This window comes from Pongo pygmaeus, chromosome 14 (genome assembly GCF_028885625.2).
Source record: "Pongo pygmaeus isolate AG05252 chromosome 14, NHGRI_mPonPyg2-v2.0_pri, whole genome shotgun sequence".
NCBI classification, from domain to species: domain Eukaryota; kingdom Metazoa; phylum Chordata; class Mammalia; order Primates; family Hominidae; genus Pongo; species Pongo pygmaeus.
In genome coordinates this window covers 122,778,360-122,799,133 of record NC_072387.2, presented here as the reverse complement: position 1 = coordinate 122,799,133, position 20,774 = coordinate 122,778,360, and the positions used below count along the sequence as shown (strand labels likewise).

General features: G+C 47.5%; 1 protein-coding gene across 12 annotated transcripts in view; it reads right to left on the bottom strand.

The window, feature by feature from the left end:
• The window catches only part of ATP11A (ATPase phospholipid transporting 11A), a 199,689-nt gene that overhangs the window by 71,688 nt on the left and 107,227 nt on the right, over positions 1 to 20,774 (bottom strand). For all 12 annotated transcript variants that reach the window (XM_063651176.1, XM_054447021.2, XM_054447022.2 and 9 more), the window contains exons 3-5: positions 9,825 to 9,914; positions 8,607 to 8,687; positions 3,762 to 3,869 (exon numbers count right to left, since the gene is read on the bottom strand). In XM_063651176.1, the coding sequence (XP_063507246.1) occupies positions 3,762 to 3,869; positions 8,607 to 8,687; positions 9,825 to 9,914 (279 nt within the window). The remainder of the gene's footprint in view (positions 1 to 3,761; positions 3,870 to 8,606; positions 8,688 to 9,824; positions 9,915 to 20,774) is intronic.

Genomic DNA, 20,774 nt, shown 5'->3' with positions numbered 1-20,774 from the left:
GGACCAGGCAAAGAATGCTTCATTCAGGATGCTGCATGTACAGTCCTCAAAAGAAAAAAAAAAAAATCAGCCGGGCACGGTGGCTCACGCCTGTAATCACAGCACTTTGGGAGGCCGACGCAGGCAGATCACTTGAGGCCAGCAGTTCGAAACCAGCCTGGGCAAAATGGTGAAACCCCATCTCTACTAACACTAAAAAATTAGACAGGCATGGTGGTGCATGCCTGTAATCCCAGCTACTTGGGAGGCTGAGGCAGGAGAATAGCTTGAACCTGGGAGGTGGAGGTGGCAGTGAGCCGTGATTGCGCCACTGCATTCCAGCCTGGGCAACAAGAGCAAGACTCTGTCTCAAAAGAAATAATAATTAAAAAAAAAAAAAAGAAAAAAAAATGAAGAAATCGGACTTGAACAAAATTAAAAACGTTTGCTTTGTGAAATATCCTGCTGAGTATTAAAAATCATATATCTGACAAAGTATTACTATCTAGATTATATGACCTCTCAGCATTTAACAGTAAAAAGAAGCTCAAAGAATCCAGCTAGAAAAATGGATAAAAGACATGAAGAGTTATTTTTACTGACAAGGATACACAGATGTCAAACGAGCGTGAAAAGATGTCCCACAGAGCCATCGGGGACACATTTAAGCTGCACCAAACAGGAACAGCAGTAACACCCAGTGCTGGTGAAGATGCTGGCAACGTCATGGGTGGGAATGAAATGGGATGGCCATGCTGGAAAGCCTTTTGGCAGTTCCTTTCAAAGCCAAATGTGGATATGCTAGATGACCCAGCAATCGAACTCTTGAGCTTTTATGCAAAAGAAATGAAAACTAAATTCACAAGAAAACTTGCACACAAGTATTCATAGCAGCTTTCTTGATAACAGCCCCAAACTAGAAAAATCGAAAAGCCCTTCAACTTGTGAATGGGGAAACTGCAGTATGTCCACATCATGGAATGTTCCTCAGCAATACAAGGGAAGGAACGGCTGGTGCACAGACTTCGTGAATCCTGAGGGAATTAGACTGCCTGAAAACAGCCAACCCCAAAAGGTCACAGGCTGCAGGATTCTCTTTATATCACATCCTTGAAATGACAAAATCTTAGAGCTGGGCAGCACATCGGGGCAAACGCAACACAGGATGCCTCTGTTTTATTTCTTACAACCACATGTGACCCTGTAATTACCTCGAAATAAAAAGTTTAATTAAAAAAGAAAAACTAATTAAAAGATTGCTTTTCTAGGACGCTGTAGCACCCTCAAAGGCCTGAGCCATTGTGACGGATGGAAGCTGGATGTCTGCCGTTGTAGGAAAAGCCTGATCTTTTCTTTCTTGTCCTGAGTAGCCTGTTTAGCATCCTCTCGGTTACGACACACAGGATACAGAGCTGGCATTTCCCACAGGAGACTGATACATTAAAAATTCAATTTTCTGTGAGCAGACACTGTTTAGGTCTATTTTTTAAGAAAGATGTTTAGCTACAAGAATGAAGGCTTTGTAAGGTAAATATAATTGTTAAAGGAAATGGCGTTGAAGGCCTGGGACCAGATGCCTGCTGACACAGGCATGGAGCTCGCGGCTGTTCCCCAGGCCAGGGCCATCTGCTCTCTGAACCCCTGACCTCTAGGGAAACATCACTCACCTGAACTCACTGAAGTAAAAAGCTGTCTCAGAAGCATTTAAACACCTGGATAGCACATTTATAAGTGAAAATGTTTAAATGCTTAAAAGTACATTTGGTGATATGTGTGATACACAGAACAGTGACAGCAAGGTGAGCATTGGGGGTTAGTGGTTGATGCCAGCTCCTCTGAAGGGCCTCTGAGCGCCTCCTGGGGTCCTATCCCACTGGACAGGGAGGGGTTGTGGCCTTGTCCGGAGAAGTTCACTGAGCCCAGGCTGGCTGGACTGCTTGGAGGCCCTCCCTCCAGGCTTCTGGAACGCACCTGGCTCTCTACATGCACTGGACCCAGTGGGGTGCTCCCTGCCTCCCACACCACACCTCCTACGGCTCAGCTGGGAAAACAGCCAGGGGAGGCAGTGGGGCTGCAGGAGGGAGGGAGGCGTGGGAGTCAGAAAGAGCCAGGCAGGGTGCACGAGGACCAGTGGGGGCAGCAAGGGGCCGGTGTGGGCCTGGCACCTAGATCCACGTCAGATGGGGGACTGGAGCAGGCTGCTGACTGCTACCTTGACACAAACGTGAAAACCCACACTCATGGTTTCTACCTATAAAGGTGCTTCCAAATGACTAGTACAATTTTGAAACTATCTCATTTAAATAATTTAAACACATATTTTAAAATATATTGAGATATTAGTTACACAGATAATTCATTTGAAACAGATTTAAAATGCAGCCTTCAAGAAGAATTGTAATATTCCCAACACAAAGAAACAATCAATGTTTGAGGTGACGGAGATCCCAGTTACCCTGACTTCATCATCACACATTGGTGTGCAGGCATCAAAATATCACATGGACCCCCAACTACGTACAACTATTATACATCAATAAAAAACAAATTTTTTGGCCGGATGCGGTGGCTTATGCCTGTAATCCCAGCACTTTGGGAGGCCGAGGCAGGTGGATCACAAGGTCAGGAGATCGAGACCAGCCTGGCCAACATTTTGTTAAGACCCCGTCTCTACTAAAAATGCAAAAATTAGCTGGGTGTGGTGGCAGGTGCCTGTAATCCCAGCTACTGGGGAGGCTGAGACAGGAGAATCGCTTGAACCCGGGGGCGGAGGTTGCAGTGAGCTGAGGTTGTGCCATGGCACTCCAGCCTGGGTGACAGAGCAAGACTCTGTCTCTAAAAAAATAAATAAATACATTTTTTAAAAAAGTGCAATATTCAATGAGGTTTTCTGTTCCAATTTTCATAAATTTCCACCTAGTCGAGTTTATATTGATATGATTTTATTATACTTTATTCTAAAACAAATTTTAGAAGTGTTTCCGATCTTTCCCTGTCTTGATTGGTTCCTGTGTCCCCATAATTTTAAATTCCACCAATCCTGATGTGGGATGAAATTCCACCAATCCTGGTGTGGGATGCTGGTGATGGGGAGGCTGTGTGTGGGGATGGGGGCAGTGATAATGATTTTAAATTCCACCAATCCTGGTGTGGGATGCTGGTGATGGGGAGGTTGTGTGTGGGGATGGGGGCAGTGATAAAGATTTTAAATTCCACCAATCCTGGCATGGGATGCTGGCGGAGGGAGGCTGTGTGTGGGGATGAAATTCCACCAATCCTGGTGTGGGATGCTGGCAGAGGGAGGCTCTGTGTGTGTGTGTGTGTGTGTGTGTGTGTGTGTGTGTGTGTGTGTCTTGGGGGTGGCAGTGGGTACATCCACCTAATTCTGCTGTGAACCTAAAACTGCTCTAAAAAGTCTATTAAACAAATAAAAATTAAAGGTAAAAAAAAGAAAGTAGTAGGGAGCTTGGGCCTACACCCAATAAAAAACATCTCAGTCTGTTTTGCCAAAGAAAATAAAAACTGAAAAACATTTATTATTTGTATTTTAAAAATGTTTTAAGAGACAGGGTCTTTCCCGGTTGCCCAGGCTGGAGAGCAGTGGCTATTCACAGGCACGGTGAAGCCTCCTGAGTGGCCTCCGACTCCCAGGCTCAGCGATCCTCCTGCCTCAGCCTCCTGAGTAGCTGGGACTGGAGGCGCGAGCCACGGCACCTGGGTAAAACTTATTTTTTAAACGGTTACTGGACTTCACCAGCGTAAATGTGTTGGGTGTCACTTACTCGCAGCTTTCGACTTTGTTTCCGAACAAGCTTGCCGTGCTGAATGAAATGAACAGGACACTGGTTCATGGCATTGTCCGCTTTATGTCGAAGCCAGTCTTCATAACCCTAAAAAAAGGAAGGAAAGAAGGGAGAGAGGAAGCAGGGCGAGACGGAAGGAGAAGAAAGGGAGGGAGAGACAGAAGGCTTGTGTTTAATTATGTCTAAGCATAATCCAAGCCTGTGGGGGTGTATTTTTTCAAAATCAGGATGCACTACACACACTATTCTTTGTATCCTTGACAGAGCATCGGCATGTTCCCATGGCAATGCGAGCTGCTTTAAATGTTTGCAGTTGTAGAACTTCAAAGACGTTGGATAAAGATTCTCGTTGAAGTCTGTGTAAGTACTATATAACTGTACTTTTTGTGCCTATTCATGACATGGCCTTAGGATAAATTCCTAAAAAAGAAGTGTCGGAATGAAATGACGAGCAAGCCTTCCAAGGCTCTTCACATCCCCACTGAAAAGCCCTCAAGACGTGGAGCCAGTTACGTTTCCACCCACTGAGTGTCAACCTTCCGCTTGGAAAAGCCCCCACTGGCCATTCTTCTCTTTCATTAAAAACTGATTGTTGGCCGGGCACGGTGGCTCACGCCTGTAATCCCAGCACTTTGGGAGGCCGAGGTGGGCGGATCACGAGGTCAGGAGATCGAGACCATCCTGGCTAACACGGCGAAACCCCGTCTCTACTAAAAATACAAAAAATAAGCTGGGCGCGGCGGCGGGCGCCTGTAGTCTCAGCTACTCCAGAGGCTGAGGCAGGAGAATGGCCTGAACCCGGGAGGCGGAGCTTGCAGTGAGCCAAGATAGCGCCACTGCAGTACGGCCTGGGGGAAAGAGCGAGACTCTGTCTCAAAAAAAAAAAACAAAAAACAAAAAACTGATTGTTATGAGATCTAGCAGCCCAGACTCTCGGTGAAACGCCGGCTCACTCTATGACACCCGCAGCAGCCTTAAGGCGCTCGTGCAAAGTTTCCGCGTCTGAGTAACCCCCGCGGGAAACATCCCATCGTGACTCCTGTGCACATGCAGTCATTGCGCTGGAAAAGCAGCCTGAGCTAAACCCCGACCCCGGCCGCGCTGCCGGACCTACATGCCTTTGACAGGCACAGACACGCGCACTCCGATTCCAACTACCAAGGCACACCCTCTGGTTGGACAGTCAGGTGGCATCTTGAAAGAAGCGACAATAGGAGATGCTGCACGCAGACAATTCCTGGGATGACAAACGTGCCTTTGTGTTTGGCGTTGCTGGGTGCAGGTGCCTTAGATAAGGATGGGGAATGCCGTTCTCAGTAACAATCCCCAGCATGTGAGAGACTGCACACCAGGGGCCTACGGGCGTCCACCACATCTAATGAGTGTTGAGACTGGGAACACAGCTCTGCCACACACAACATACAACCAGGCAGGATGGCGGCAGGGAGCCTGTGCCACAGGCCCACTGCACATATGCTGAGACACACAACCACGCAGGATGGCGGCAGGAAGCCTGTGCCACGGGCCTGCTGCACATATGCTGAGACACACAACCACGCAGGATGGCGGCAGGGAGCCTGTGCCACGGGCCCGCTGCACGTAGGTTGAGGGAGCCTGTGGGGCAGGAGGCTCACTGGGGGCCTCCTCCCTATGGGCCACGTGGCGGCATCAGTGCCCCTGTGACTGGAGTCTTTTCCGAAGGGAGCATAAACAAGTAACCCAAAACCTTCAGCTTCTGGAGAATTAAGAAGCCTGGGACGCACGGATATCCGAACGTGCGAGCTTTCTCCAGCCGTGACCATTACTAAGTGACACTGTGGCATCTGATTGCTTTTCAGAGATTTCTCCTAAATCGCTGAAATACCCTCTTTCTGGGGAAACTGAAGAACGGTCTTCCTGGAAGGTGGCAGTGGGTAGATGATTCCTGGGTTCCTTAAACACACTTATTTAGCACCAACTGCATGCTCAGCAAGTGCCAGGCACCAGGGACCCACAGACAAAAGACCTTGTCCCCAGAGCTGCTGCTCTCAGGATTGGTGGAGAAGAAACAGAAATAATTGCAAGTTCAATGCAGGTGAGAGACACTCAGGATCCCCGAGAAGCCCAGCGCCCGGGTTGCGGGAAGACGCCAAAGAGGAGGTGCCCAGGAATGCCCAGCAGTGAGGAAGCCCCCGGGGGCTGGCACTGGCACTGCCCAATGGCCAGCCTGGCTGGGACGGGAGGGACACGTGGAGGCCCACGCATGTGACGGGCTGATCGGAGGGGCCCTGCACACTGCAGGGGAGGCTGGGTGCCACAGGGAAAGGCCGCTCTGGCAGGACCTGGGCGATGGCGGCAGCAGAGCCAGGTACAGTGAGATGCCCGTCAGTGCCCAGGTGAGACAGCGGGGAGATGGTGTGAAAAGAGAGGCGGGAACCTAAGAGAAAATCAGGGAGGCCTCTGTGAGTGCAGGGGGCTTTCCAAGGCAAGCGAGGAGGGGCCGGGAGCATGGGGACCCCAGCACAAACATCCCTGCTGGAGCCAGAGTGTGGGGAGGCCATTTGGGAAAGTCCTGGCTGCGGACAGAGGCGCTGTTCCCAAGGAAGAGGGACAAGGAGGTCAGTAGTGGGGGAAGGCTGAGGGGGCGGGGGGGGCTCTGGCACACACAGGTCCAGACCAGCAGTGGGGGAAGCGAGGCCGTCCCCAGAGTGAAGGCTGGGTAGCAGGATGCGCGGAAGAGGAAAAGACCCCTCCGGGCAGGTGCAAGGGTGCTGGTGATGGGGCCCAGACCTGCAGCTCTGTTCATTTGCCACCTTGCCCTGACCCCTCTTAACAACCCCAACAACGCCCGCCCACTGCCCTGGGATGGGAGGGGACACAGCCAGGGAGGGGACATACCTAAGCCGATGGGAGGGGACACAGCCAGGGATGGGGCACAGCCGGGCCGAGGACAACACATGTTGTCTGGGGCCGTGGTCTGAACAGTGTAGAGAGGCAGCCTCTGCATCCACAGGGGCTCGGACTCCCCGGCCGCTGCCTCTCTGGCCCAGATGCATCTTCAGAGCCGCCCTCCCTACTCCATGCTCTCCTCTCCTCTCCTCCAGGACGCTCCTGGAGTCCTCACGAGTTTCCTGCTCAGTGGGGTCCCGGGAGGGATGGACTCCTTAACAAATGCAGAGTAGAGGACGCTGAAGAACAGTGCTGCGCCTGCCTCCCGGGGCTGGGCTGGAAAGGACAGAGCCACAGAGCCTCAGCCCCTTGTTCTGCACCCCCACGCCCCTTCTCTGCTCCCCTCGAGAGGCTCAGGGGTCTCTCTCCTTCCTGTCTGCAGCCTCTGCTCCTACCACACAGATGTGTCACAGACAGCACGGGACGCCCTCACCTAATCTCCGCAATGGGTTCCTGGAAACTGCGACTTTAGGCCCGAGGACACACAGCAGGTCCCCGAGTAACATCGTTTCCTTCAGCACCATTTCCTTGTGAAGCTGATGAGAAAACCCATCGTTTTGCTTAAAGTCGAAGTTTGCAAGAGCCTGCCACTGACATGAAGTGAGGCCTTATCCCAGGTAGGAGTTAAACTGCCTGAGTCACAGGCAGCGCGTCCTTGGGAAGCGTGAGTTTCCCTCATGTTCTGTTTTCCAGACAGCACAGTTCGTTTGGTTACTGTGCTGTGTTCTGCCACGCACCGCGGTGGAGCTGTCCATTTCCTTACGGAGGGACACCAGGTTGCCCGAGTCCTTTGCTAACCAACGACAGCCACCATGAACATCCTAGTTCACGTATCCTGGTAGGCACGGCCGGCTCTGGCCTAGTGAAGACACACAGGTCCCAGGTACTGACTGCACAGCTGCATGTTTATCATCTGCACCGGACCCTGTGTGTCCACATCTCTGCCTGTGTTGGATGTTGCCAAGTGCTGTGCTCGGTGGCTCCACCACGCTCCTGCCGGCGGCCGGTGGTGCCTCCCTCGCCACGCCCTCTCCAGCCTTTCACCTCTGAAAGCCAATCTGGTGGGTGTGAAACACAAATGTTCTCAGCAGCATTATTCAGAACAGCCAAAGAGCGGAAACACCCCAAATGTCCATCCACAGAGGACATGATACACAAAATGCCGGGTATGCACGGTGGACCATGACTCATTCATCAGACGGAATGAAGCGCTGACGCCTGCTCAGATGCGGAGAAACCTTGAAAACATCATGCTAAGTAAAAGAGCCAGTCACAAAACACCACCTATGAGCCGTGAATACGAAACGTTCAGAATAGGCAACTCTACGGTGACAGAAACATGAGTCTTTGCCAGGGACGGGGAGGAGAAAACGGGGAGTGACTGAACATGTGTACGGGGAATCTGGGGGTGATAAAATGGATACATGGAGAGTAAAACTGAGATGTATTCTCCATGTTAGTCACTGGCTTTATTTACCGGGGCTATGAAAAAAAAACAAAAACAAAACAAAACAAAACAAAAACAAAACAAAACAAAACAAAAACAGCATCCCATTTGCTGGAGTCTGTAAACAGCATGTTCTGTGGTGGTCAAGACAGTCAAGGATACAGAAAGGTTAAATGACTCATCTGATCAGATCATCTCTGGGTGATTTCGGATGTGAAAACCATAGATTTCTTCTCAAACTCGCATGGTGCCAGACTAGCAACTAAATTATATAACATCTCTTATTTTGCTTCAAGTATCAATCTAACGCAGTTATAAAAATGAATTTCTAGAACTTGGCTGAATTTTCTGTGAACTAGCTAAAACAAACCAATTACCTCGCTTTGAATGAAAGGCAATTCACATGGCAAAGATGACGATTGCTTCTTTTTCGTCTGTAAAATGCTTACCTGTTTGATAGCCGTCACGGTAATGACAAAGAAGAGTGGAAGTCCGCTTGTCACTGGACTTGTGGGTGTATCAATAATCAACTGCAGAAAGACAGAATTGTAAAATCATCTTCAAAAACGCAAATGAGTGACTTCAGGCAGGTTAGTTTGCCCTGAGCCAGCACTTCCCATTCGCTTTGACTTATTTAAAGCCCTTTGCTGGCACCCGACTGCCCACCATGGGAGATAGCAAGTCAATCATCCTATTTCACTGACTGTTAAAATGATGGCACCTTTTTTAGATTAAGGAACATGCTCAATGAAACCACCGAGAGTGGCAGACTCAGTCATCCGGGCACGCCTTAATTCACCCCTTGGCCTCAGTGTCACATTTTAGTTACATGATTTGAATAATTTAATGTTGGAAAATATTTTAAAGCCCTTCAATAGTATTTTGTATGATTTAGAAAAATTAGAGTGTTCTTAAAACACATCTGGCACATTACTCCCTAACTCATACCCCAAGATATTTTTTCACTTTTTTCTTTTCTTTAAACTCTGTTTTCACGTGCAACGTCTTTGGATTTTCTTTCTTTTTTTCTTTTTTTGAGACATAGTCTCGCTCTGTTGCCCAGGCTGGAGTGTAGTGGCGTGATTTCGGCTCACTGCAACCTCCCACTCCTGGGTTCAAGCAATTCTCCTGCCTCAGCCTCCCAAGTAGCTGGGACTACAGGCGTGCACCATCACACTCAGCTAATTTTTGTATTTTTAGCAGAGACAGGGTTTGGCCATGTTGGCCAGGATGGTCCCTATCTCTTGACCTCGTGATCCTCCCAGAGTGCTAGGATTACAGGCGTGAGCCACTGCGCCCAGCCTGGATTTTCTTTAGAGCATCCACACACACTTAGGAAGAGTAAAGTAAGTGTAACAATGCATAGCTTGGCTGTGAACTTGTCCAAAAGATGGCAAAGCTCTGATTTCCCCTCTGGTACTAGAAGGAAAGGGGCAGGAAAGGCTGTCACCAACTTAAACCCAAAGTGGCGTCGTGTGTGCTTTAGCTTGTGTGGATTTCACAGAACCAACACATTTTGTCCTTCTTTAAGAAAATAAATAAATTAATCGTAGGTGAGGGGCACCACGTCCTTGCTCTTTCATTAGCCGTGTGGCAGTTACCTGAGAATAAAATGTCACTTATTTAGATTTATATGTGATGAGATGGAAAACAATGACCGGCCTTACCTGCACCAGAAATATGATAAGGAAATAAAAGTTGGCTACTCTTCTGAATTGTTCAAATAAATTCTTGGGTATAAAGTTCCAAAATGTGTACTGCATAAAAGAAAAACAAACATCCATCATTTAGATCAGATTTTACTCTCGTAGTGTTACTCTAGGGCATAGTAAGTAGCACTGGATTTTACAGTACAAAATGTTTAGCTTTAGATATAAAACTCATAATTCATAATTTAGAGTGTCTGTTGACAGCTAAGACGGCTGAAACAAAGTGTGTACTCTGAAACACATATGTAAATTACCTAACTCCAGAGAATTCAAGATAAAACGCAAGGTAGCTCAACAGTAGTTTGATTATTAAGATGTCTTTTATAAAACGTAAATCTGTGATCATTAACTCAACACATTAGCATTTTACTTCAGTAATTTCTCATGGTCCCTCCTCTGAGTGACAGGCGATGACAGCGAGCGGAATGGAAGCCTTCACCCAGCTCTAGGCAGCTTCTGAGGCAGACGTGTTTCTTGTCCACAGCTCAGGCACAAGGGCTTTGAGGCCTCAGGGGGAAGGACAGGAAAAGGAGGGGAAGGAGGGCAGAGAGGGGATGGAGGGGAGGGAGGGGAAGGAGGGAATGAGGGGAATGAGGGAAGGAAGGGAAGAAAGGAGGAAAAGGAGGGGAAGGAGGAAAAGGAGGGGAAGGAGAGGAAGGAGGGGAGGGAGGGGAAGGAAGGCTGGGAGGGGAGGGAGAGGAAGGAGGGAAGGAAGGAAGGAGGGGAATGAGAGAAGGAGGGGAGGGAGGGGAAGGAGGGAAGGAGGGGAAGGAGGGGAGGGAGGGGAAGGAGGGGAAGGAGGGGAGGGAGGGCGGGGAGGGGAGGGAGGGGAGGGAGGGGAGGGAGGGCGGGGAGGGGAGGGAGGGGAGGGAGGGTGGGGAGGGGAGGGAGGGGAGGGAGGGGAGGGAGGGAGGGGAGAGAGGGGAGGGAGGGCGGGGAGGGGAGGGAGGGTAGGGAGGGCGGGGAGGGGAGGGAGGGGAGGGAGGGCGGGGAGGGCAGGGAGGGCGGGGAGGGGGGGAGGGCGGGGAGGGCAGGGAGGGGGGGAGGGGAGGGAGGGCGGGGAGGGCAGGGAGGGGGGGAGGGGAGGGAGGGCGGGGAGGGGAGGGAGGCAGGGAGGGAGGGGGTAGGGGAGGGAGGCAGGGAGGGAGGGGGTAGGGGAGGGAGGGGAGGGAGGGCGGGGAGGGGAGAGAGGGCGGGGAGGGGAGAGAGGGGAGGGGAGAGGGGAGGGAGGGTGGGGAGGGGAGAGGGGAGGGAGGGGAAGGAGGGCAGGGAGGGGAGGGAGGGGAGGGAGGGGAGGGAGGGGAAGGAGGGCAGGGAGGGGAGGGAGGGAAGGAGGGCAGGGAGGGGACGGAGGGGAGGGAGGGGAGAGAGGGGACGAAGGGCAGGGAGGGGAGGGAGGGGAAGGAGGGCAGGGAGGGGAGGGAGGGGACGGAGGGGACGGAGGGGAGGGAGGGGACGGAGGGGAGGGAGGGGAAGGAGGGCAGGGAGCGGATGGAGGGGAGGGAGGGGAGGGAGGGGAGGGAGGGGAAGGAGGGCAGGGAGGGGATGGAGGGGAGGGAGGGGAAGGAGGGCAGGGAGGGCAGGGAGGGGAGGGAGGGGAGGGAGGGGACGGAGGGGAGGGAGGGGAAGGAGGGCAGGGAGGGGAGGGAGGGGATGGAGGGGAGGGAGGGGAAGGAGGGCAGGGAGGGGAGGGAGGGGACGGAGGGCAGGGAGGGGAGGGAGGGGAGGGAGGGGAGGGAGGGGAAGGAGGGGAAGGAGAGCAGGGAGGGGAAGGAGGGCAGGGAGGGGATGGAGGGGAGGGAGGGGAGGGAGGGGATGGAAGGGAGGGAGGGCAGGGAGGGGAGGGAGGGGACGGAGGGGAGGGAGGGGAAGGACGGCAGGGAGGGGATGGAGGGGAGGGAGGGAAAGGAGGGGAAGGAGGGCAGGGAGGGCAGGGAGGGGAGGGAGGGGGGAGGGGGGAGGGGAGGGAGGGGGGAGGGGGGAAGGGGAGGGAGGGGGGAGGGGAGGGAGGGGGGAGGGAGGGGTGAGGGGAGGGAGGGGAGGGAGGGGAGGGAGGGGGGAGGGGGGAGGGGGGGAGGGGAGGGAGGGAGGGGGGGAGGGGAGGGGGGGAGTGGGGAGGGAGGGGAGAGAGGGGAGGGGAGGGAGGGAGGGAGGGGAGAGAGGGGAGGGGAGGGAGGGAGGGAGGGGAGAGAGGGGAGGGGAGGGAGGGAGAGAGGGGAGGGGAGGGAGGGAGGGAGGGGAGAGAGGGGAGGGGAGGGAGGGAGGGAGGGGAGAGAGGGGAGGGGAGGGAGGGAGGGAGGGGAGAGAGGGGAGGGGAGGGAGGGAGGGAGGGGAGAGAGGGGAGGGGAGGGAGGGAGGGAGGGGAGAGAGGGGAGGGGAGGGAGGGAGGGAGGGGAGGGAGGGAGGGAGGGGAGGGGAGGGAGGGAGGGAGGGGAGGGAAGGAGGGGAAGGAGGGAAAGGAAGGAGGGGAAGGAAGGAGGGGAAGGAAGGAGGAAAAGGAGGGGAAGGAGAGGAAGGAGGGAGAATGCCCAGCCACCACAGCCTCTCCTCTCCACACTTCTCATTTTGCTTCTGTAGCAGTTTCATTCAACTTCTGTGTTGAAAACAACAGCATCCCAGATGTCAAGAACCTTCACTGAGTTTGGAAATAGTTTCTGAAATTTCATCTGACATGTTTTTGTGCCGTAATGAAGACAGTCTACTGAAACCTGAAGAAGGTCTCACAACCTGTGCTGTGGCCTCTGCCATCTGTGTGTCTCTTCAACGGTGCTTATTTCAAAATCCTATTCCGAGGTGGGTTCTGGCTCCTGGAAGCCAGAAGTAGTTGTCAAATTCTCACACCACGAACTTCTTTAATTCCAGGCTCATGAACATAATTTATTTACAATTCAGTGTAACAACTAAAGCCTGGTATGGTTCTAAACTAACCAACATATTCTGAATTTGGTGTTTACAAATATTTCAGAGGAAATCCATGTGTCTCTTTTAAAAATTCTCTGCCTCAAGTTTCCAGTGGCTTAGAGAGTATATAAGGAATTTCCATTTTCTATTCTAATTCACATTTACAAAGTGATTTTACCTTTCATAATAAAGTTCCTTAAATGAGGGTAAAAACAGAGTAGTGGCTCCCCCCAGTTCATGACAACTATGGCCATATTTTCAGTTCCCTTCTCAGGTTGACTGTAATAAAAAAGGCAAGGGGAGCTCCAGAAGAGAGTCTCTGGAGTTTTAAAAAAGAAACTAATTTCCAGGTCCTCCCTAGGTCATCCCGCCCTACCCATCCAAACACCCTTATTTTCCATGTGTTGTTTGATACCAGGTTTTTATCAGATATGTGTTTTGCAAATCTATTCTCCCAGTCGGTGGCTCATATTTTAATTCTCTTAACTGTATTTTGCAAAGCTCGTTTTTAATCTTCACGAAGTCCAACGTATCAATTTTCCTTTCATGAACAGTGTTTTTGGTGTTATCCAAACACTTGTTGCCAAACCCAAGGTCACCTAGACTTTATCCTACATTTCTACGAGTTTCATTATACATTTTAAATTTAGGTCTATGACTCATCTTGAGTTAATTTTCTTGAACGGTGTATGATCACTGTCTAGAGTCACTGTTGTGTTTTTTTTTTTTTTTTTTTTTGCATGTCCAGTTTTTCTAGCACTATTTGTCGAAAAGAAATAGTGCTTTTCTGTCTGCCCTGAATCGCCTTTGCTCCTTTGTCAAAGATGGGTTGACGATCTGGGTGAATGGGTTGACGATCTGGGTGGATTTCCTGGGTGGATCTACTCCCAGGCTCTCTATGATGTTTCATTGATCTATTTGTCTATTCTTTTTTTTTTTTTTTTTTTTTTTGAGATGGAGTCTCACTCTGTTGCCCAGGCTGGAGTGCAGTGGCGCAATCTTGGCTCACTGCACGCTCCACCTCCTGGGTTCATGCCATTCTCCTGCCTCAGCCTCCAGAGTAGCTGGGACTACAGGCACCCACCACCAGGCCCAGCTAATTTATTTTTGTATTTTTAGTAGAGACGGGGTTTCACTGTGTTAGCCAGGATGGTCTCAATCTCCTGACCTCGTGATCCACCTGCCTCAGCCTCCCAAAGTGTTGGGATTACAGGCGTGAGCCACCGCTCCCGGCCGCTATTTGTCTATTCTTTCAGCAACGCCACACTGTCTTGATTACTGTAGTTTTACAGTAAGTCCTAAAGTTGGCTAGTGTCAGTTCTCCAACTTGGTTCTTCAATACTGCGAGGCTATTCTGGGTCTTTTGCCTTTCCATATAAATGTAGAATCAGTTTGTTGATATCTAGAAATTAACTTGCTGGGAATTTGATTAGGATAGGTCAAAGTGGGAAGAACTGACATCTTAAAAACATGGAGTTTTCCCATCCATGAACATGGAACATCTCTCCATTAACTTAAGTCTTTGATTTCGTTACAGTTTTGTCGTTTTCTTTACCTAGACCTTGTACATATCTTGTTAGATTTATACCTATGTAATTTGGTGGGTGGGGGGGTTAAATGTAAATAGTGTTTTAAATTTCAAATTCCAACTGTTCATTGCTGGCATATAGGATAGTGATTAATTTTTGAATCCTGCAACCATGCTATAATCGCCTCTAACATCCAGAAGTTTTTTTGTTATTGTTGGTTCTTTGGGATTTTCTGCATGGACAATCATATCACTTGTGAACAAAGATAATCTTATTCCTTCCTTCCCAATCTGTATGCCTTTTAGTCCTATTTCTATTCTTACTGTATTAGCTAGGATTTCCAATACAATGCTGAATAGGAACAGTGATGAGGGATTTCTTGCCTTTTTTCCAATCTTAGGGTGAAATCATCTAGTTTTTCACCATTAAGTATGATGTCAACTATAGGGCTTTTCGCAGATGCTCTTCAAGAAGCTCAGGAAATTCCCCTCTGTTCTTAGTTTGCTGCAGTACATGAGTGGGTAGTGAATTTTGTCAAATTCTTTTTCTGCACCTATTGATATAATCATGTAAGTTTTCTTTTTTAGCCTGTAAATATTATGGGTTGTATTAGTCGATTTTCAAATGTTGGATCAGCCTTGCATACCTAGGATGAACCCACTTGGTCATTGTGTATAACTCTTTTCATACATTGTTGAATTCGACTTGCTAATATTTTATTGAGAATCGTTGCTTCTATGTTCATGAGAAACACTGGTCCGTGATATCGTCTTTCTGGTAATATCTTTTTCTGGTTTTGGTTTTAGGGTAATGCTGGCCTCATAGAATGAATTAGGAAATGTTCCTTCTGCTTCTATTACCTGGAAGAGATTGTAGAGAATTGATTTTTTTTTTTCCTTAAATTTTGGTAGAATTCACCAGTGAAAACATCTGAGTCTTGTGCCTTCCATTTTGGAAGAGAATTAATTATTGATTCCATTTCTTTAATTGATGTAGGCCCACTCAGATTATATTTCTCCTGGTTTGAGTTTTGGTAGATACTGTTTTTCAAGAAACTGGTCAATTTTATCTAAGTTACCAAGTTTATGGGTATAGGGCTGTTCATGATATTCCTTTTAATCTTTTTATTAGCCATGTTACCAGTAGTGATGCCCCTCTTTTATTTCTGATGTTTGGAATTTGTGTCTCTTTTCTTTTTCCCTTGTTTAGCCTGGCTAAAGGTTTATTGATTTTTTTTCAAAGAACCAGCTTTTGATGTTTAAAATTTTCTCAGATTTCCTGTTTTCAATTTCATTAATTTCTGTTCTAATGTTTATTAGTTTTGTCTTTTTTTTTTAAGTTTCCTAATGTTGAAGCTTGTTGATTTTGGATCTTTCTTCTTTTCTAATCTATGTAGTCAATGCTATAAATTTCCCTCTAAGCACTGCTTTTCCTGCATCCCACAAGATTTGGTAAGTTATATTTTAATTTTTGTTTAGCTTAAAATATTTTTATGCCTCTTGAGACTTGATTCATGTGTTATTTAGCAGCGTTTTGTTTAATATCCAAATATTTTGGGATTTTCCAGTTAACTTTGTTATTTATTCATTTCTAGTTTAATTCTACTGTGGTCTGGAAGAGTACTTGGTATGATTTCTATTCTTTGAAAATGTGTTAAGGTGTATTTTATGGCCCAGAATGTGATCTGTCATGGCAAATGTTCCATGTGAACTTGAGAAGAATGTGTGGTCTGCTATTGTTGAATGAAGTATTTTATAAATTGTCAGGCCTCTGAGCCCAAGCTAAGCCTGTGACCTGCACGTATACACCCAGATGGCCTGGAGCAACTGAAGAACCACAGAAGACGACATTCCACCTTTATGATTTGTTCCTGCCTCACCCCAACTAATCAATCGACCTTGTGACACTCCCCCCCTGGACAATGAGTCTCATGACCTCCCCACCCAGCACCTTGTGACCCCCGTCCCTGCCCACAAGGGATAACCGCCTTTAACTGTAATTTTCTACTACCTACCCAAATCCTATAGAACTGCCCCACCTCCATCTCCCTTTGCTGACTCCTTTCTCGGACTCAGCCCACTTGCACCCAAGTGAATAAACAGCCTTGTTGCTCACACAAAGCCTGTTGGTGGACTCTCTTCACATGGACGCGCGAAGACATAAATGTCCATTAGGTCCAAGGGACTGATGGTGCTGTTCAGTTCAACTGTGTCCTTACTGATTTTCTGCCTGTGGACAGAGGTGATGAAGTGTCCAAATATAACAGTGGATTTTCTTTCTCTTTCCAGTTCTATCCATTTTTGCCTCACATATTTTGACCCTCTGTTGTTACAGAGACATTAAGAATTGTTATGTTGTCTTGGAGAACTGACCTCTTTGTTGTTCGGCAATGCCCCTCTTTATCCCTGGTAACTTCTCTTGTTCTGAAGTCTGCTTTGTCTGAAATTAATATAGCTAATCTTGTGTCCCTTTGAGTAGCAGTAGCATAGTACATCTTCCTCTATCTCTTAAACCCGTGTTTTTATATTTAAAGTGCCTTTCCTGAACACAACATATGGTTAGGTCTTGTTTTTTCTATTCTGACAGTTTCTGTATTTGGTTTATTTAGACAATTCACACTTAAAGTGATTATTAATATAGCTGGATTAATATTTACCATATTTGTAACTGACTTTTATTCCTTTCTTCATAGTCTATGTTTTTTGTGACTTCTACTCTTTACCTGCCTTCTTGGGTTTTAATTGAGCATTTGATGTGACTATTTTCTCTCCTGTCTTAGAATATCAACTATACTTATTTTTAAAAAAAATTACTTAGTGGTTGCACTAGAGGCCACAATATACACCCACTCTCACATAACCCGCACTGTGTGTGGTGCAGATTCCTCGCAAAAGCACGCCCAGTTCCTTCTTGCCCCCCAGGACACTGCTGTCATACATTTCATTCACCCCTGAGCAATCACCACTGAATAAGTGCTATTATCATTCTGAATAAAGTACTCTCTGTTAGACCAATTAAGAACACAAAAAGCAAGCTGGGTGCTGTGGTCTGCAATCCTAGCACTTCAGGAGGGTGAGGTGGTGGATCCCTTGAGCCCAGAAGTTCTAAACCCGCCTGGGCAACATGGTGAGATCACGTCTCTAAAAGAAATAAAAAACAACAAAAAAGCAAAATATTTAATTGTACTACCTTCACTTATTCCTTCTTGCTATGGTTTGAATGTGTCCCCTCCAAAATTCAGGTGTTGCCAATGTGACAACTAGTCATGGTCCCAGGAGGTGGGGCCTTCAAGAGGTGATTCCGCCATGTGGGCTCCTCCCTCATGAATGGGATTAGGTGCCTGTATAAAAGGCCTTGGCAGAGGGAGTTTGCCCCTTTGCCCTTTTGCCTTCTGCCACATAAGGACACAGCCCTCCCCCCTCCAGAGGATGCAGTGCCCAAGGAGCCATCTTGGAAGCAGAGACGGGGCCCTCACCAGACACCAAACCTGCCAGTGTCTTGATCTTGGACTTCCCAGACTCTAGAACTGTGGGGAAATCAATGTCTCTTCTCTAAAAATTACCCAGTCTGTGGTATTCTGTTGTAACAGCACAAAAAAACTCACACTTTAATGCTCTGTTCTTTCCTAAGTAGACCTGAATTTCTGACCTATATAATTTTCCTTCTTTCTGAAGAACTTCTTTTAACATTTCTTGCAAGGGAGGTCTACTGGCGATGGATTTCCTCAATTTTTGTTTGTCTGAAAAAGTCTTTATTTCTCCTTCACGTATGAAGGATAATTTTATGAGATACAGAATTCTGGGTTCCTGGCTTTTTCTTTCAACACTTTAAATATTTTACATTATTCTTTTCTTCCTTAGACAGTTTCTGGAAGAAAGTTTGATGTAATTCTCACCCTTGTTTCTCAGCAGGTAAAATGTTCTTTTCCTCTGGCTTCTTTCAAGATTTTTTCTGAGTCTAATTTTCTGCAATTTAAATGTGATGTCTAGATGTACCCTTTTTAAAAAATTTATTCTGCTTTTGTATTTATCTCTGAGCTTCCTGGATCTGTAGTTTGGCATCTGCCATTAATTTTGGAAGCAGCCACTTTTACTGAAAATATTTCTTCTCTCTTTTGTTTTTTTCATTATGCATATATGCTTTACCTTTTTTTTTTTTTTTTTTTGAGATGGAGTTTTCACTCTGGCTGCCCAGGGCGGAGTGCAGTGGTGTTATCTTCGCTCACTGCAACCTCTGCCTCCCGGCTTCAAGGGATTCTTGTGCCTCAGCCTCCCAAGTAGCTGGGATTACAGGCACCTGCCACCACACCTGGCTAATTTTTAAAATTTTTTTTTTTATTTTTTGTATTTTCAGTACAGACAGGGTTTCACCATGTTGGCCAGGCTTGTCTCAAACTCCTGACCTCAGGTGATCTGCCCACCTTAGCCTCCCAAAGTGCCAGGATTACAGGTGTGAGCCACTGTGCCTGGCCTGCTTCACCTATTGTAATTGTCCACAGTTCTGTTCTGTTTCTTCACTCTTTTTTCCTCTTTGTTCTTCAGTTTGGAAAGTTTCTATGGACATGTCTCAAGGTCACGGGTCCTTTGCACACCACGTCAGTCTCCAAGCAGCCTGTATTATAAATCCCCGATGTGGCTAGGGCAGGAGTATGATTCTGTGGGCATGTCTCAAGTTCACAGGTGCTTTGACACATCAATCTCTGTACAGTCTGTATTATAAATCCCCAATGTGGCTAAGCCAGGGGTATAATTCTATGGGCATGTCTCAAGCTCACAGGTGCTTTGACACTGCGTCAATCTCTGTACAGTCTGTATTATAAATCCCCGATGTGGCTAGGGCAGGTGTATGAGTCTATGGGCATGTCTCAAGGTCACGGGTCCTTTGACATCACGTCAATCTCTGTACAGTCTGTGTTATAAATCCCCAAAGTAGTTAGGACAGGTGTATGGGTTTCTTATGCTGCTATAACAAATTCCACTTTGTGACTTAAAACAACGCAAATTTATTATCTTACTGTTATGGAGGTCAGAAGTTTGCAATGGGGTTCACTGGGTTGAAATTAAAATATCAGCAGGGCTGGTTCCTTCCTGGAGGCTCCAGGGAGAAACTTTTCTTGCCTTTTCCTGCTTCCTGCAGAGGCTGTCTGCATCCTTTGGTCCCCTTCACCCTCTGAAGCCAGCCGTAGCTCAGACAGTCTGTTCTGCCTCCCTCTTCCACTTACGAGTGCCTCTGTGGTTACTTTTGACCACATGAATAGTTCTATAATCACCTCCCTATTTTAACGTCAGCTGTTTGGCAATCTTGATTCCCTGGCCACAGACAGTGTCATAGTCAGAGGTTCTGGGGATCAGGATGTGGACATCTGTGGGAGGCCATCCTTCTGCCTGCCACACTAGGTTTTCTTCATGGGAATGCAACCAAATTGAGAACCAAAAGGCAAGAACTCTGGACGGAAAAGTAGACATACAAACTGAGACAGAGTAGAGAACACATGGCTAGCTCTTCATTCCTTTTGTTTCTCATTCAGAAAAAAAGCAAACAAAAACACCAGATTGCCAATAAAAGTATAGGCACTTTCTTCCTTTACAAAAACGACAATCTTAATTCTCAATTTGCTAACCCCACCTCAAGATAATTTAGGTACTCTATCGAAATTCTGGAAATATTTACTCTTTAGCATACTATGAAACACATAGACTTCAGAGTCAGTCCCCACATTTGATCCTGGCTGGCCCTGCCATTTAAAAACCATGTAAACTTCAGCAAATTATTTAATGATTCTGAGCTCTAGTTTTCTTGTGTATACAACTTGGCAAACATTATACATGTGATCGATCTTTTTAAATATTTGAGAAAGATATATTTTCTCTCAAATGGGCCATAATGAAAAAGTCAGTTACTCTCCATTAACTTTTAAAAGGACACATTAAAGAAATACCTTAGCCCACCCATGTGAGGCCAGTCTTACTTTCCAGCACCCAAGCCAACAAATTTATTATAATTATACGTTTCCACAAATTTCTATAATACATCACTCAGCAACAAAGTCACATTAATGAAAAAAGAGTCTACTTAAAATTCCACCTTTCATTTACTGAAGTACTTTCAGATGAAAAGTACACGCTGTCCAGGATTCCTTTCAAAGGACCCTTGGAACTAAAGTGAAGGTGCAGATGCAACAGGCTGGCTACAAGCTGGGAACCGCGACAGTGGAGATGAGCCACAGAGATTTACAATGCTCCTCTCTATGGTTTTGAAAGTTCCCATGTTATACGAGGAAGTTTTGGTAATATTTATGAGATAAAATATGATCTGCGATCCTTCTAAACATGCAGATCAACTTCCATCAGGCCTGGAAGTCTGTGCAAACTCATGGACTTGCCATAACTTATTTATTTATTTATTTATTTTGAGATGAAGTCTCACTCTGTCACCCAGGCTGGAGTGCCGTGGCGCCATCTCGGCTCACTGCAACCTC